At 35.1% G+C, this 16,381-nt stretch overlaps 1 protein-coding gene across 1 annotated transcript in view; it reads right to left on the bottom strand.

Moving 5' to 3' along the window:
* LOC142336679 (uncharacterized) overlaps nucleotides 1-16,381 on the bottom strand; it is a 115,397-nt gene that overhangs the window by 57,313 nt on the left and 41,703 nt on the right. Inside the window, exons 5-8 of the mRNA XM_075385589.1 lie at nucleotides 14,554-14,847; nucleotides 13,873-13,936; nucleotides 13,490-13,794; nucleotides 3,672-3,754 (exon numbers count right to left, since the gene is read on the bottom strand). Of these exons, the coding sequence (XP_075241704.1) occupies nucleotides 3,672-3,754; nucleotides 13,490-13,794; nucleotides 13,873-13,936; nucleotides 14,554-14,847 (746 nt within the window). The remainder of the gene's footprint in view (nucleotides 1-3,671; nucleotides 3,755-13,489; nucleotides 13,795-13,872; nucleotides 13,937-14,553; nucleotides 14,848-16,381) is intronic.

Here is a 16,381-nt window from a genome sequence, read left to right as displayed (position 1 = left end):
TTAAGACGATCAGACTTGCACACGAGCTGACAGAAGCCTCATAAATGCTGTTTTAATATATTTCGAGCAAAATTGAGGGAAAAAATTCACCATTCTTGCATTAAAGATATTCATTAAACTGACTACAGTTGAACGAATTGCTCTCGAACAGCATACGATGTGTTGGTTTTGGCTTAAGCATAAGAAGGTAGATTCAGATGATGATAAAAGCAGGGGGTCCAAAATCAACCTTCTATAATCCATCGATCCTTAGATTCAAGCGTCGTTTCTTAGCAGTTTAAATTCAGCAAAAACGCCTTTACCAGTTAATACAATTTCTTTCGAAGAAGTCAATTCACCAAAGAGAGCAAAAGAATATTCTCGAAAACGGTCGAGCAAAAAATCTGCTTAAAAAGTCATTGACAAAAATTAATAAAAACTTCGTTGGAAAGCATTAAGTAAAAACAGAAAACTATAATCATAATTGATGACGCAAATACAAGAAATTGACTTTACAACACATCAGCATGACCTTGGGTTGATATATTTTCCCGGATGTTAAATAATACTAATGTCAAATTTTCGTTTACCTGACACCAGTTTTTTGTCATATCTTAGACCACATTCAAATATAAAAAACTGTAGGAAAACCTAAAACTAAAAAAAAGAGTAACAAATCAATCATAAGATATGAAACAGAAGAAAGAAACAGTAGACACCGAAAAAAAGATAGGAAATTCTAAAAGCAAGGAATGCAAAACGAGAAGCGATAAAAAATAAAAGCAATTGCATTTCTGGAAGAAACACTTTTTGAAATGAAAAGTCATAAACAATGAAACGGTTATCTTTTGTGGCAACAAAACAGTCTCCAGAGTTTGGAATAAAATGTCGCAGACAGAGGATCAATCCTGAAAAAAACAAGGCTTGTTCGAGAATTGCTATCAAACAGCAGGCATGTGTAGGTTTTGGCTTAAGTATAAGAAACGCGGATAAAAGCAGGGTGTCCAAAATCAACCTCCAATAAACCAAAAATCGTCTGCTTCTCAAGCGTTTCTCTTGAGTTTTAATTAACTGTTCAGTTCAGCGAAAATAACTGTACCAGTTATCTTATTTCTTTCGATGAAAAGTCAAATCACCAAAGCAAGCAAAACAATATTCTAGAAAAAGTTCAAGCAAAAATTGTGCATAAAAAGATATGTACAAAAATTTAGTCAAAATTCGTTCGAAAGCAAAAAAACGAAAAAACTATATTAATTATTTATGATGCAAACGCCAGAAATCGACTTCACAATACATCATCATGACTGGGCTAAATTACTTTCCACGATGTTAACACTAATGCCAAATATTGTTATCTGAAGTCAGTTTTTTGTCAAATACCAATCCAAGCATAAATAAAAAAAATTGCGAGCAAAAAACACAACAAAGCAAACCGAAAGACAAAGGCAGAGATTATCCTTTCAGCTCAAAATTAAAAATAAAGAGCAAAAATTCAAACAAAAAAATATGAAAAACAAAAGAGAAAAAGTGAAGACCGAAAATGAGAATCAATTTAAAGAAGATAAATGCAATTACATTTTTGAAAAAGACACTTTTTTGAAGAAAAAAACAGAAACAAAGAAACAGCTCTTTGTGGAATACAAGATCAAAGACCAATTGAGGATCAATCCTCAAAAAACAAGGCTTGTTCGGAAATTGCTATCAAACAGCAGGCATGTGTCGGTTTTGGCTGAAGCATATGAAGCTAGATTCAGATGCGAATAAAAGCAGGGTGTTCAAAAATAACTTTCAATAAACCATCAATCTTCTGCTTCAATAAACCATCAATTATTTCGAACAAAAGTCAAATACCAAAGCTAGCAAAAACAATATTCTAGAAAACGGTCGAGCTAAAATTGTGCATAAAGAGACACATGTACAAAAATTGAGTCAAACTTCGTCCGACGACATTAACTAAAAACAGAACATTATATTCATAATTTATGGTACAAACACCCAAAATCGACCTCACAACAGATCATTATGACTTTAGTTAAATTATTTTCCACGATGTTAGAAATTATTCCAAATTTTCTGTTATGTTACCCCAAATTTTTGTCAGATACAAATCTACACTCAAATATAAAAAAAACTTTTGAGCAGAAAATACATAACAAATCAAACCGACAGACAAAAGCAACAGATTATCATTTAAGCTCAAAACTAAAAAAAAATGAAGAGCAAAAAATCAAACAAAAATATGAAGAAAAGAGCAAAACGAAAAGACCGAAAATACGCAGTCGTGACTTCTTATTGAAAACTGAGTCATCAGAAACTAGAAACTTTCTGAGAGGGACCTTTACTGCACATATGAGTTCCTTTGACCTTAAACAAATTCAAATTAAACCTAAGTTTTAAAGTGCAAAAGTCAATTTATTGAGTGAGGTAAGTCACGTATGATCAAAATCTAATCACGCAAATAACCTAAAAACTTTCGCTAAAGCGAGTGAGAAATGACGTCACGCGCGCAAATGCCGTTAGTGAGAGGAAGAAGTCATTCAGAAAATTTGACTTTTTCAGCTTTGCTGTGTGAACAAATGTAAAACGAAAAAAGAGCGTCAGACGACGAAACAAAAAATTAGAGCGAAAAAAATTCACGCCGCAAAACCACTCGCTTTTTCGCTCCATTTCCTGTTTCGGCGTGACCAAAATCACAACTCTAATTTGACTTCAAAAATCATGAAAATGTGTGAACAGATCTTAAAAAAAAGACAGCGCCCCAATACAATTCAAATTCTTTGAATTGTAAAAAACCAAGAGCACCGCAATATAGCTACGCTCAGCTTACAGCTTCGCAGCTATAATAAACAAAAAAAGCCTGCAAAAACAGTTTGTATGCGAGCAATTAACCGATAAATTGAAACCGATATAGTTAGAACATATTGTTGTGAACGATGAAAAATAACAACTCTGCTAGTTCTACTCCACATACTTTCAGAATTTTGCCCTCAATCGACTTACAGGTTAGTAATCAAGTTCTTGAATTTGGACTGAACGCCAAACTACAGCATTCACAACATTTGAAAAAGCTGAGGGAACAGAATGAAGCTGCAAACTAAAAAAAAGCCAGCTACAACGTTTATCCAACCTGTCTTCATTTGTAACTACTTAACCCTCGCCCACATGTAGATTATTTAAAATTTTCTTTGAATTAAATAAATGCAGTGCATTACAACACTCGATCCGTTCAAGAACTTCATCAAGCAGCTTCCACATTCAATCACATATCCTTTGATTTGAAAAATCATAACCGATAACTTCCGATAAATTCCTGAAACGACGGTCAGCGGAAGGGGTTAGCAGCCTACTACAGCGTGGGACAATATGGGTCTCCAAATGATTTTATTAGACTGTATTATATGCCACTACCATTACTTCAGAGGCAAAAATGAAACTGACTTTTGCACACTTTACATTTGACTTTTAGTAGTAAATTGCCAAAAATTATCTTTGTTCTTAGTTACCGTTTTGATGTGCCTCTTCAAACATCTGTTCTATGCGAACCTATATGGCGGAGTTCGCTAAAACATGTGATCCTTATTAAACGTCACGAATTATTATGTAACACGACCCTTGTGTGGCAACTACAGTATACGCCTGCTTAATTGAACGGATTGGCCGCTCGGTAATGAAAAAGATTCATGTTAACTTACAGGAGGGTTCTTCTTAGCAAAGTTGGATCCTCTGAAATGGACAACTCTTTCAAATCCAGAAATTCCGTCACTGGTACTCGTACCTTAAACAAATATATAATCATTGTGTTTGTAACAGTAGATTTGAACACATCCAATTAAAACTAATTACTCGAATGGAAGAACTTCATAAACAAAATTGAGTGAAATATGGCAATTCAAACGCCAAACTGTGCCGTGCATAAAACAAAGGAGAAAACGCATAAAAGAAACCATAAAAAATGAGAGCACATAAACAATAATTATTTTAGTAGATGACGGGGAATTTTAGTTATAATATTGATCACTTAAAAAAGGCAAAGCAGGGCAACTCTTGAAATTCAATCGACAGAATTTTCTAAACAAAAACATGACAACGAGAAACACTCCCTTTTGAAAAAACCTAGCTATTTCGATTAAAAAATATGCTAACGGAGGAGACGCAAGAGAACAAGTAATGAAAAAAAACCACGAATCAGGCCGGCAGATTGTCAGAAAATAGCCACCATAGCTTCGAAGATCTTCAATCTATAGTAAGATCTATAGTAAAAGAAACAAACCAAAAAAAAACTTCATTATATTAAATGCTGAGATGTTATATTTTGAATAAGAATCTGTTTAACTTATTGCTGGTTCTATTAGCTACCTTCCAAAACACTTCAAATAGAGTGACGCAAACTCACTTGACCTTACTCTTTGAATTAAAGTACAAAAGCCAACTTAAGAGTGAGGAAGTCATTTTTAAGAGTGAGGTAAGTCACGTGTGACCAAAAACTCATTCACGACAAGGAACAAAAAATATCTCTCCACTAAGAGTGAAAAATGACGTCACGCACGTAATTCAGTTGAAATTGCATGAACAAATGAAACAGCAGATTTGAAATGACTGTGACGTCATAAGGTCGAAAGAAAAATCTTGACCAAATAAAAAAACAAGACAAGGCCAATAATAGCCTCAGCCATACCTTTGCGGCTATTAAAAATAGAAAACCTTGACACAAAAAATCGCTTTGGAGATCGCGCCGTAAAATTTTATATGAATGAAAAGTAAATATCGAAAGCTATCATGCAGCAACCCAACTTCAGTCACCCAACTTTAAAAGTAAATGCATTTCACTGGTCCATAAAGATAGTTAAACTCGGAATGACAATAATTTTCAGAAAATTTGAAAGTCATTTTATTTAAAAAATGCTAAAATCTTGATGTTAAAAAGTTGAAAACCATTCCATTGCCAAAGGAAACTATGCAGTAATCAAAACAGAGGATGTTCACTGCCCCCGAGGCTGGAAAAACCAAAAATGAAAAAGGTAAAATTTTTAAAAATTAATATGTTTATGTACAATGTGTATATTTGCAGTAACCAGACATATAGCTCACAAAATGGTCATAGACAGTACTTCTTTCTTGTAGAAGACCTCAATCAACTTCGACAAACACCAATTTAAGACTGAGCAAACAAAGCACACGAAAAACGACAAAAAAGCGTAAAGCAATGTACCATTTTGGGCTCAAAAACTCCTAAAAATAACCCTTTAACCTTGAATTAAGGCGTCACCAGCAGCTGCACCACTCTAAGCACTTGAGGGACTACTAAAACTATCAGAGTTCCTCCATTGCAAATTAATACCCGCCGAGCTTTGCCTGTTTATCCCGTTTCAAAAATTCAAAGTCATCAAGAAGTTGTGAAAACATCTTACTAAGACAGCACAAATGCAATCAAAATTTTTTGAATTGTAAAAACCAAGAACACCACAATATAGCTCCGCTCAGCTAAGAGCTTCGCAGCCATTTTTCTAAGTTGTTGCAAAAATTTTTGCAACAACTTAGCTTTTAAAAAAACTGGAACCCATAAGCAGAGAGAAAAAGATTAGCAGAAACTCCTTAAGACAAGCGAAAATGGGCAGAAAAATTCATAAAACTCACAGAATGTGTCACTATTGTTTTGTACATTTTTGATCTATTCTCTAAGAGGAGGTTTTCCACGGTGGGAGGACGGGGCCTTTCCGGTTTGAACGCAGTGCAGGGGTGGGGATTGGTCTGGCATACAAAAAATCGGTCAAGCAAAAAATCGCACAAAAAAGAACAGGACTAATCTAATTGCTACAAACTTCTTTTGGGAGCAATTAACGAGTTATGGCAAAATTCAAAAGTTTTCTAATTGAAACCTTTCAAATGGCGTCTGACTCCACAAAAAATAGCTCAGCTGCAATTAATTAATGGGGAACTATTCTACAAACAGAAAATTACGCCCCATTAGAACACAGGACCGTCTAATACTGAGACAACAAAAACAATAACGAGCAAAAAGACAATAATTCACCATTCTTTCAGAAAAGAAATAGTCAAAGCTATAAAACAACTCGCTATCAGTTGAAAATGCTTAGATTCCATTATTATGCCTCACAACTAACAACTTTCATTAAGCAGAAAGCATGACAAGACAACCAAAACAACAAAAACGGGCAAAACATTAGCAACCAATGAGACCTCTCGTTCATCAGACAAAGCTATAACACAGCAAAACTGAAGACACACGTGCATAACTAAAAAAGTAAGTAATGGCCCCAACACATGGACCCAATGTCAGCAAGCACGAGCAGTTATCAATTACAGACAAAAAATAAACTTAGTGATACCTCAATATAAAGCCAATATGACCTGCCATTTACGAGAGCAGCTTTTTACGACAGCGAAGAGAGCAACAAATACGGCAAAACTTAAAAATTCACTATATTATGGCCAAAAATGGCGTCAAAGTTACTAAAAAACAAAAGCCTTCCATTGAAACAGACCATCGCAAACGGGCACAATAAGAACACAGGTGTTATTTTTTAATTGCACTCAAGTGAAAAAACACTAAAAATAAATCAAACCACCGTACGTGAAAAAATAATTACATCCCAAAAACCGAAAAATCGATCAAACACCAATTTCAGAAAATAGCCGAAATAGCTTCGTAGATCTGCAGTCTAAAAAGACAGTATAAGAAGCAGACGAAAAAAACTCTAATTAAAAGCTCAGATGCTACATTTTGACTGAGAACCTGTCAAACTTATTGCTGCTTCTAAACTCTCAAATTACATTCCATTAGAGTGGCACACATACACTTGACCTCATCTCTTTGAATTAAAAAAAGAAAAGACAATTTTTAGGGTCAAGTCATTTTTGAGAGTGAGGTAAGTCAAGTGTGACCAAAAACTTCATCAAGCGATTAAACAAAAAACTCGCTCCACTAAGAGTGAAAAATGATGTCACGCACGCAATTCAGTTGAAATTGCATGAACAAATGAACAAAAATCAGATTTGAAGTAGGTTGTGACGTCGTAACAAAAATCTTGACCACCAAAGAATTCTTGACACGACTAGAAGAGTCGTCTTCGTGAACGAATTACTTTTTAAATCAACTGATTCTACTAAAGTGACTACTAAAAACAAAAAAAATCAGTCCAAATATGAAGATAGCACATGAAACCAACTGAACCAAAAAATTAGATTACACCTGTTTACAAAAAAAGCCAAATTTTTGTAGGCAAACGAAAACATCAAAGTACGCGACCGGCAGAAGTCAAAACATGTTAGGCTCCCAAAACTTGTTTTGGAATAGAAATTTGAATACTGCAAGAAATGAAAAAAAAATTAATTTATCAATTTACGAGTTCTCTCAATCGAAAAACTATTTTACAATAAAAAACTGGAATCAAGTATTTACTAATTGGAATTTGTCGCTTTAACTAAAACAATTAGTTATCGCTTTAATTCACAATGAACAGCACTAATCTAATTGCTATAAAATTCGTTTGGGAGCAATTAACGAGTTATGGCAAAATTCAAAAGTTTTCTAATTGAAACCTTTCAAATGGCGTCTGACTCCACAAAAAATAGCTCAGCTGCAATTAATTAATGGGGAACTATTCTACAACCAGAAAATTACGCCCCATTAGAACACAGGACCATCCAATACTGAGAAAACAAAAACAATAACGAGCAAAAAGTCAATAATTCACCATTCTTTCAGAAAAGAAATAGTCAAAGCTATAAAACAACTCGCTATCAGTTGAAAATGCTTAGATTCCATTATTATGCCTCACAACTAACAACTTTCGTTAAGCAGAAAGCATGACAAGACAACCAAAACAACAAAAACGGGCAAAACATTAGCAACCAATGAGACCTCTCGTTCATCAGACAAAGCTATAACACAGCAAAACTGAAGACACACGTGCATAACTAAAAAAGTAAGTAATGGCCCCAACACATGGACCCAATGTCAGCAAGCACGAGCAGTTATCAATTACAGACAAAACATAAACTTAGTGGTACCTCAATATAAAGCCAATATGACCCCTTCCCTTAACGAGAGCAACTTTTTACAACAGCAAAGAGCAACAAATACGGCAAAACTTAAAAATTCACTATATTATGGCCACAAATGGCGTCAAAGTTATTAAAAAAACAAAAGCCTTCCATTGAAACAGGCCATCCCAAACGGGAACAATAAGAACACAGGTGTTAGTTTTTTTATTGCACTCAAGTGAAAAAACACTAAAAACAGAATTCGAATCACCTTACGAGAAAAAATTACCTCCCAAAAACCAGAAAATCGATCAAGCACCAATTTCTCACTCCACTTTAAAAAACAGCGGTTTGAAACAAAATCACAATTCAGACATACTCGCCCTCGTTTCTCCCTCTTTACAACTCCTGTGTGACTAAAAATCGCTACTCTAAATTGATTTTCTTTTAACATCAAACAGTCGGAAAAAAGCATGAACAGATCTTCATTGGTCCTCTGGATCTTTTCCATTTGTGCCCTCCGTACGCTATGGCCCCCCAGTTACAGAGCACGTGCCATTACATAGTAAATCATTTTAAAAATATGGCCGTGCGTCTGGGGGGTGCAAATAATATACGGCCACTAAGCTGGGGTGGGGGACAAACGGAAAAAAGAAGGCAAAATAGCTCCCCGCTCAGCTAATCCTATCGCAGCTAATAAAAAAACACTTATCGGTAAAACTTGCAGTCTGTTAACACAAATAATTCTGGCAAATTAAAACAGAGCTGACAGATTGCCTGAAAATAGCTGAAATAGCTTCGTAGATCTGCAGTCTCAAAAAGACGGCATAAGAAGAAGACGAAAAACAATTCTAATTAAAAGCTCAGATGTTACATTTTGATTAAGAACCTGTCAAACTTATTGCTGCTTCTAAACTCTCAAATGACATTCCATTAGAGTGGCACACATTCACTTGACCTCATCTCTTTGAATTAAAGAAGACGATTTTTAGAGTCAGGAAGTCATTTTTGAGAGAGGTAAGTCAAGTGTGACCAAAAACTTCATCAAGCGATTAAACAAAAAACTCGCTCCACTAACAGTGAAAAATGATGTCACGCACGCAATTCAGTTAAAATTGCATGAACAAACGAACAAAAATCAGATTTGAAGTGGGTTGTGACGTCATAACGTCGTAACAAAAATCTTGACGACCAAAGAATTCTTGACACTACTAGTACAGTAGTCTTGGTGAAAGAATTACTTTTTAAATCAACTGCTTCTACTAAAGGGACTACTAAAAAGAAAAAAAATCAGTATATATGAGGATAGCCCATGAAACCAACTGAACCAAAAAATCAGATTACACCTGTTTACAAAAAGAGCCAAATTCTTGGTACGCAACTGAAAACATCAAAGTAAGCGACCAGCAAAAGTCAAACCATGTTAGGCTCCCAACACTTATTTTGGAAAAGAAATTTGAATACTGCAAGAAATGGACAAAAAGTGTTAATTTATCAATTTACGAGTTCTCTCAATCGAAACACTATTTTACAATAAAAAACTGTAATCAAGACTTTACTAATTGAACTTTGTCGCTTTAACTAAAAAAATTAGTTGTCGCTTTAAATCGCAATGAAAGCTATGAAACTAACACTGGCCATGGCTTGAACGGAAAAAGACAAAAATTATTAGTTCAAATCGTTACTTTTCAAACTAATAAAGACTTAGGCCTAGGAGAATTTTAGAAAAAAATATGCTAGAATGTGCACAATACATACATTGTGAAAAAGATAAAAAAAAAACTAATTCGCAATTTCTGAAAAATCAAAAGCCTACATTGAAATTGGAAATTCTAATTAAAAACAAAAATTCAACGGAAAAAGACAAAAATAACTAGTTCAAAACGTTACTTTTCAAACTAATAAAGACTAAGGCTTAGGCGAATTTTAGAAAAAAATATGCTAAATGTGCAGAATACATACATTGTGAAAAAGATTAAAAACGAATTCGCAATTTCTGAAAACTCAAAAGCCTACATTGAAATTGGGAATTCTTATTAAAAATAAAAATAAAATTGAGTTACAAAAGGGATTTTTTGTTATTAAGCAATCGAGGTTTGAGAAAATTACATAGCCATCTTTCAGTCTCAGTAAGAAGTGAACAGAGCTCAATCACGAAACAGTAAAACAATCTGAAAAAGTGTTCAAAATATGGTAAAAGTTTTTCCCTGAAATTTAAAGAGTTGTCGCCAAAACCAATTCAATTAGCATCAAACCAAAACTAAAAACACCGATGGTGTACCAAAAGACTTTTTATGGTAAATATACTAATTAAAAACCAAAACTTAGAAAACGTTGACAAAACCACCAAAACCGGATTATTATGGAGTAAAATTTTACAAAACAAAAACAACACGTGAAAAAGAGGCTTCTAATTCAGAAACTCTAAAAATAACTGGTGATATATTACTAATTTGTTTTAAAAATTCCGCTGAGAGTAAAAATGAGAAATTAATAAAAGAACCCAAAAAGTGACAAAAATTGAGAAATATGGGCCAATTTGCATTTGAAACGCATTATTAAGCTCTCAGAAACATTTTGCTACCTCTTTCAGATGGTTGCATATTCATGCGGCATCGATCAAAACTTACTCCTACAAAAACCACGTAACCATAAAAAAATATTGGGCCAAATGGACGAAAACGCGGCTAAAAACTGTGATCCATATGCGCCAGTCTCTCAAAAACTCCTTTGAAGTCAAAAAGTCATTCAATGAACGCAGGGCAAGAACAAAACACTTCTCTCGTTCCGAAAAAATTAGTTCAGGCGTCAATTTTACTCAATTTCACTAATAGGTCAAAACGCAGCCTGAACAAATAGTACTTCCGTTATAAAAAAAAATCGACAGATTGCCGGAAAATAGCTGCCTGCGATAGACGTTTTTGGCCTTCCATGAACTGAAACAACTAAAGAAATGAGATAGACAGATTGACCACCAGTCCTTTAATAGACCACTAGACTTTTTGGGTTAGATTCGTCCTGTCATTTTTATGAGACACTTACGCTCTATAAGGAAAAAGCCCTAATAGAAATTTTTCAAAATTAAAATTCGAAATCAAAACCTCAAGACTCAAATACTCAAGGGTTAGGGCATATGTTTGGCACTACGTAGACGCACACTATTGACCTTCAACTAGAAAATGTTCACAAAATATTAATTCATTAAGCAAATTCATACGTCATTTTTTGAGTGAGGTAAGTCACGCAATTGACCTAAAAGCAGAAAAAATGACGTCGAGCACACAAATTTTAACTGCAAAGTAGTAGAAATCACGTAAATTGAAAGTCTACGCCGAGAAGTCAGGTCGCAAGAATCATCGATGGAGACGAGGAATTAAAGAAAATAAAACCGACTAGCGTCGGGAAAACTGCTCTCGAACGACCAGCGAGCGGTTGGCTTCGCCAGTAGCTAGGCACGGTTTAGCGAGGCTAGCTTTAGCTTGATAGACTCTGCAACTTTTAGCTTTCTAGCCTTGTTAGAAAATAAATCAAATAAAAATCTGATATTTTAAAAGTTTGCAAAATATCGCAAAATTTAAAAGAAAAGCCTCCAGATTTCGCCGTAATCAAAACTATTTTTCGTCTCTGGAGTTATGTCATGTAACCTATCTGCAAGGCTTGAAAAGCTTCTTTTGCCAGTAATGGTCCTTAAAATCAGAAAAGGACAATATTCAAAAATTTTTAAAACTATCGCAATTTTAACAAAATCTTGCAAAAACTCGAGATATCAAATTCTTCAAAACAATTTCATTGTCTCAACAGACTATCCAGTATCCGTATTTCAAGGTTTAAATGGTTTCACTGGCTCATAATGATCCAAAAATTTGGAACATGATAATAATTTTCCAAAAAATAAAAAAATAAATTTTATCAAAAAATTGCTAAAACTGGAGTCAATAAAAACTTGATAACCATTCAAATAACTCTAGAAATAATATGCAACTACTTATCATCAAACCTTCGAGGAGGTCTCCAGGAGCCCAGTGCCGGAAAAATGATGAAAAACTCAAAGATTAAAAAAACTTGAAAAAATTGCAAAAATTTTATAAAAATTGCTGATATCAAAATCTTGAAAAACAATCCCTTACATCTTGAAGCTATGCAGTAACCTATAATGAAACCTTAGAGAGTTTATGTGGCTCCTGAGCCTGGAGAAACTTGAAAAATGAGAAAAAAAAGACTTGAAAATTGCTAGTTGCATGAAAAACTGCTAAAATTTATAATAATAAAAGTTGAAAACTAATCCATGGCCAAAAAAATGGCAGTACCTTAGCGTCCAACCCTAACGGAGATTTTCTGTTAGGCTGGAAAACCTGCACAATCAAAATAAACGTCGAAAAAATTGAAGTTTTGTAAAAATAAAATGCTATAATTCCTGGTGTTGAAATCTTGAAAAACATTCCGTTCGGTTTAGAAAACATACAGTAACCTATTGTCAAACCCTAGAGGAGGTTCCTCGGCTCTTGAGGCTGGAGAAACTTAAAAACCCACAAGAAATTTCAAAAAAAATTGAAAATGCAAGTTTGATATAAAAAAACGCTAAAATTTGTCATATTAAAAAATTGAAAGCTATTCCATGGCAAATAAAATTTTTTCAGTAACTTATTATTAAACTCCTAAGGACGTTGTCTGGCCCCTGCGTCTGGAAAGACATGAATAATGCAAACCAAATGTCAAAAAATGAAAAAACTTGCTCGTTTTGTCAAAAAAAATGGTAAAAATCGTGATGTTAAAATGTTGAAATCATTATACTACCACTAGAAACTATGCAGTAACATATTATAAAAACCTAGATGAGGTTCCTTGACACCTAGAGCAGAAAGAACTCAACAAATGACAAAAATTGTCAAAAAGCTTGAAAAAAATTGCGAAAATTGGTATAAAATTGCCTGATTTTAGCGATCGCTTGTTCGAACGTAGCCACGAAAGTTTGCACCGGAGGGCTGATGGGGAGGGAGGGGATGGGCAACAGTGGGTTGGGGGGACAACATCGCGGTGGGGGTGGGGGGCAATAGTGTGGGGGGGGTCAACAGTGGGGGTGTCCTCAACTCAACCTCTAAGGAGCGCCCTTCACACCATAAGTATAAGTCTCCAAAACAGTTTGAGCTGAAACAGAGCTGAGGCTCTAAGAGCACTTAATGCCCACTGGGCGCTACCTGCATATCCCATTTTTGAGGACGAAAAGTCAAAAGCGTCAGACGAAAAATCGGTCAAGCGAAAAATCGCATTAAAAAAAGACCGACAGGACTAATATAATTGCTACAAACTTCGTTTGAGAGCAATTAAAAAAACAATGTCCCCAATAAAAACCGCTCTCTTCCCGGCTATTGAAAACCTTAAGAAAACCAATACTCCTCTTCGAGTTGTAAAAAACCAAGAGAAGGCCATTAATAGCTCCAGCTATTGCTGTGCGGCTACTAATCAAGCATACTGATCGATATACGTCTAAAGATGTTCTGGATCTTACCCATCGACTTCGATGCTCCCGACTCAGACTGTGATATAGGCGATGTTGAAGTTCCAAGTGCTATCGCTTCGAATCTGTCTCGCATATCGACAAGACTTTCTTTGCTTAGCAGCTGTTCAATTTCAGAATCGGTTCCAACTGATGAACTCGTCATTTGAGAAATTGTTTTGCTGAATTCCACAGATTTGGTTAAGTTCCTTGTTGCAAGATTCACTTTCTCATTGTTCGATTTTTCCAATTGTTTGTTGTTGATCAACTGCTGTGTACGGTCATCATAACCACAGGAAGCGAGTGCTGTTGCCTTCCTAACGCAAACAACGTTCAAATAAAAACTTTGGAAGCTCATAGTCTGGTAAGAATTGTATTAACAAAGCTCAACTTACTCTAGTTTCTCTTTCTGCCTCACTGATAATTTGGACAACTTGTCCATCAGAAGATCGTTAGCGGCTGAAACCATTAACTAGATTAATTCCACTTGTATTGAGCTGATTACAATCTTGCAAGAATTCGATTCCGCTTGAAAAATAACGCAGTATTTTAATAACTATGGCTTGAAAGCTTAAGTCCAGGTTTTGGGAACTTGACAGACTGTTGGTTGCAGTACCGAAAATATTTCAGCAAGTCTACAATTTGGGTCAATTGAAGTTTATCTACAAACTGTGTTGCGATCTTTCAAGTTATTCAAAATCATGCAAGCTTTGCATTCTTGCATAACCATGGTTAGATATAATTGAGAGGATGGAAACTTACAGGAACACCAAACTAAATCGTGCTAGTCTCTTCTGACTTGTGTTCAAATTATCTCCAGCTCATTCCATAACATGATCAAGAAATAATTCAAGACAGAAACAACCTTAAAACACGATAGCAACAACTGCTAATTAATAGGCAAAACACATCAATTGATATTTCTATTGCTCATATTTTACGCCATTACTTTTACTGCTACATCTACATATCGCTAATTATCTACATCTAAGCAGTTGATTCGTAACCATAAGAGCACTCAAAATAATCGCTTCTCAAGTAGTAGCTGCAAACAATCGATTAACAAATAAACTAACTTTCAATGTCATACGCAGGTATCATAGCTCTCCGTTTCTGAGAACTTTCCCCACGATCTCCCGAACCCTGCAAAGTTGCTTCCCCATTCAGGATAGGTCTGAATATATTCTCATCAGTATGATCAATCCTCAATGTGTTTGCGGGAGATACGACCTCTCTCATTGTGGGTGACACTCTTCCAAGAAACGAGTCAAAAGAGTCTTGCGTAAGCCCGTGGTGTGAGAGAAGACGAGGCTGTACGTACGCGAAGTCAGCTGGGTTAGTTCCATCGTCAGATGCAAACACCTCTCGAACTAGAAAGGGAAAAAACTTGTTGCACACCTGCAGTTTACGGAGTTATTGTAAGTAAACAATTAAATGCTACATGCTTTTAAGAAAAAACTTGAATTTTTTACACAAGAGCCACACGAAAACTTTTATTTCCGGCAGATTCCGGAAAATAGCCAGCGAAATGACAGCTAAAAATTGCTGTAATGAACTCCGACAACCTTATGCACCATTATACCGTTTCTTTTGATTTGGCATTTTACAACATTCACTAATTCACTAATACCAGTTAGCAGTATACTCTGGGGAACTTTGTTAACTTAATGCACTTAAATCTCTAAACGTTCAGTCTCGTTCTACTCAGCTCTTTTGACCCTGACCGCACTCACTACTGTATTCGTGTAATTCAATGAGTGAAAGAAATTAAAATCCATTCAATTCAAACAACAATTAGTGAGTTAAGTAAGAGGTCAAGCGTTCCAGTCCTGACTTGCGTCAAATAAAAAATGAATAATTATAAAACATTGCAAGACAAGTCCTATCCTACAACTCAAAAAATATTCATTCACTAAACATACCCGGCAGATTACCGGAAAATAGCCGCCATTGATTCCCATAACCACACGACTGGGATTGAATGAAAATTATTTTTTGTAGAAAAACAATTTTAAAGTGCGAACTATTTTGATTTCATTTTGTGGTTGAACTGTTGTATACTAGTTGTACGGTGTATCTCTAACCAAGGTTGATCCTTCAAATCTGAATGTTTTACTTGTGCTAATTTTAACTGCGGTAATAATGCTGTGATATGCGAGATAAATCTCTTGACAAAACGTTATCTTATTTCTATGGCACCCTTATCATTAAACGCGGAGTGGTCTGGCTACTAGGGCTTAACCTCAGCAATCAACGGGGGTTCATTGCCGAACTTGTGAAAGATTTAAACAAGGTTTCAAAACGGGTTTTTTGGACAGAGTAAATTTGAAATATGAATATTAAACCAACTGTTTTTGAATGAAACTGAATTGCTTCTCCTCTATTCCTTTTTTCTTATTCAATTTTTGGAGTCCTTGGTTTTTATCCGTTTACTTTTTTCGTGCTGTTCACTTTTCTCCTTTTTATGTCTGCCTTTCCTTCCATTCCTTTTTAGTCCAATCAAAATTTTTCAATGGGAATCCATTACATGAACATACTCCTGTTTCATAGTGAGACGATACAGGAGCTAATATCAATATCAATAAGCATTAGAGATGGTAGCTAAGACGTATAAGAACAAGTTCGAGAAACGGGCATCTAAAACTGGCTTCATGGGTTTATCGCGTTTCTATTTCTGATTTCATTTTTTGATACTCACTCTGTTCATTTTGAAATGCTTTGCAGAGCAACTGCTGTTTAAAAACACTTCTAGCAGAATGAGAGAAGAGTGAAAATAGCTGAGAGAAGTAAAAACGATTGCACGCAAAATTGAACAAGCTGTGAACTAAGGTAATGCGAAAAATTTTTATTGGACGAAGTAAAAAAAAAACATAGCAGGACAAGTCCTGACGTACAATTCAAAGA

The sequence above is a fragment of the Convolutriloba macropyga genome, chromosome 3 (assembly GCF_964194025.1).
Source record: "Convolutriloba macropyga chromosome 3, txConMacr16.3, whole genome shotgun sequence".
Taxonomy (NCBI): Eukaryota; Metazoa; Xenacoelomorpha; order Acoela; family Convolutidae; genus Convolutriloba; species Convolutriloba macropyga.
Note: the sequence above shows the minus strand (reverse complement) of the source record. Positions and strands in the feature narration are given on the sequence as shown.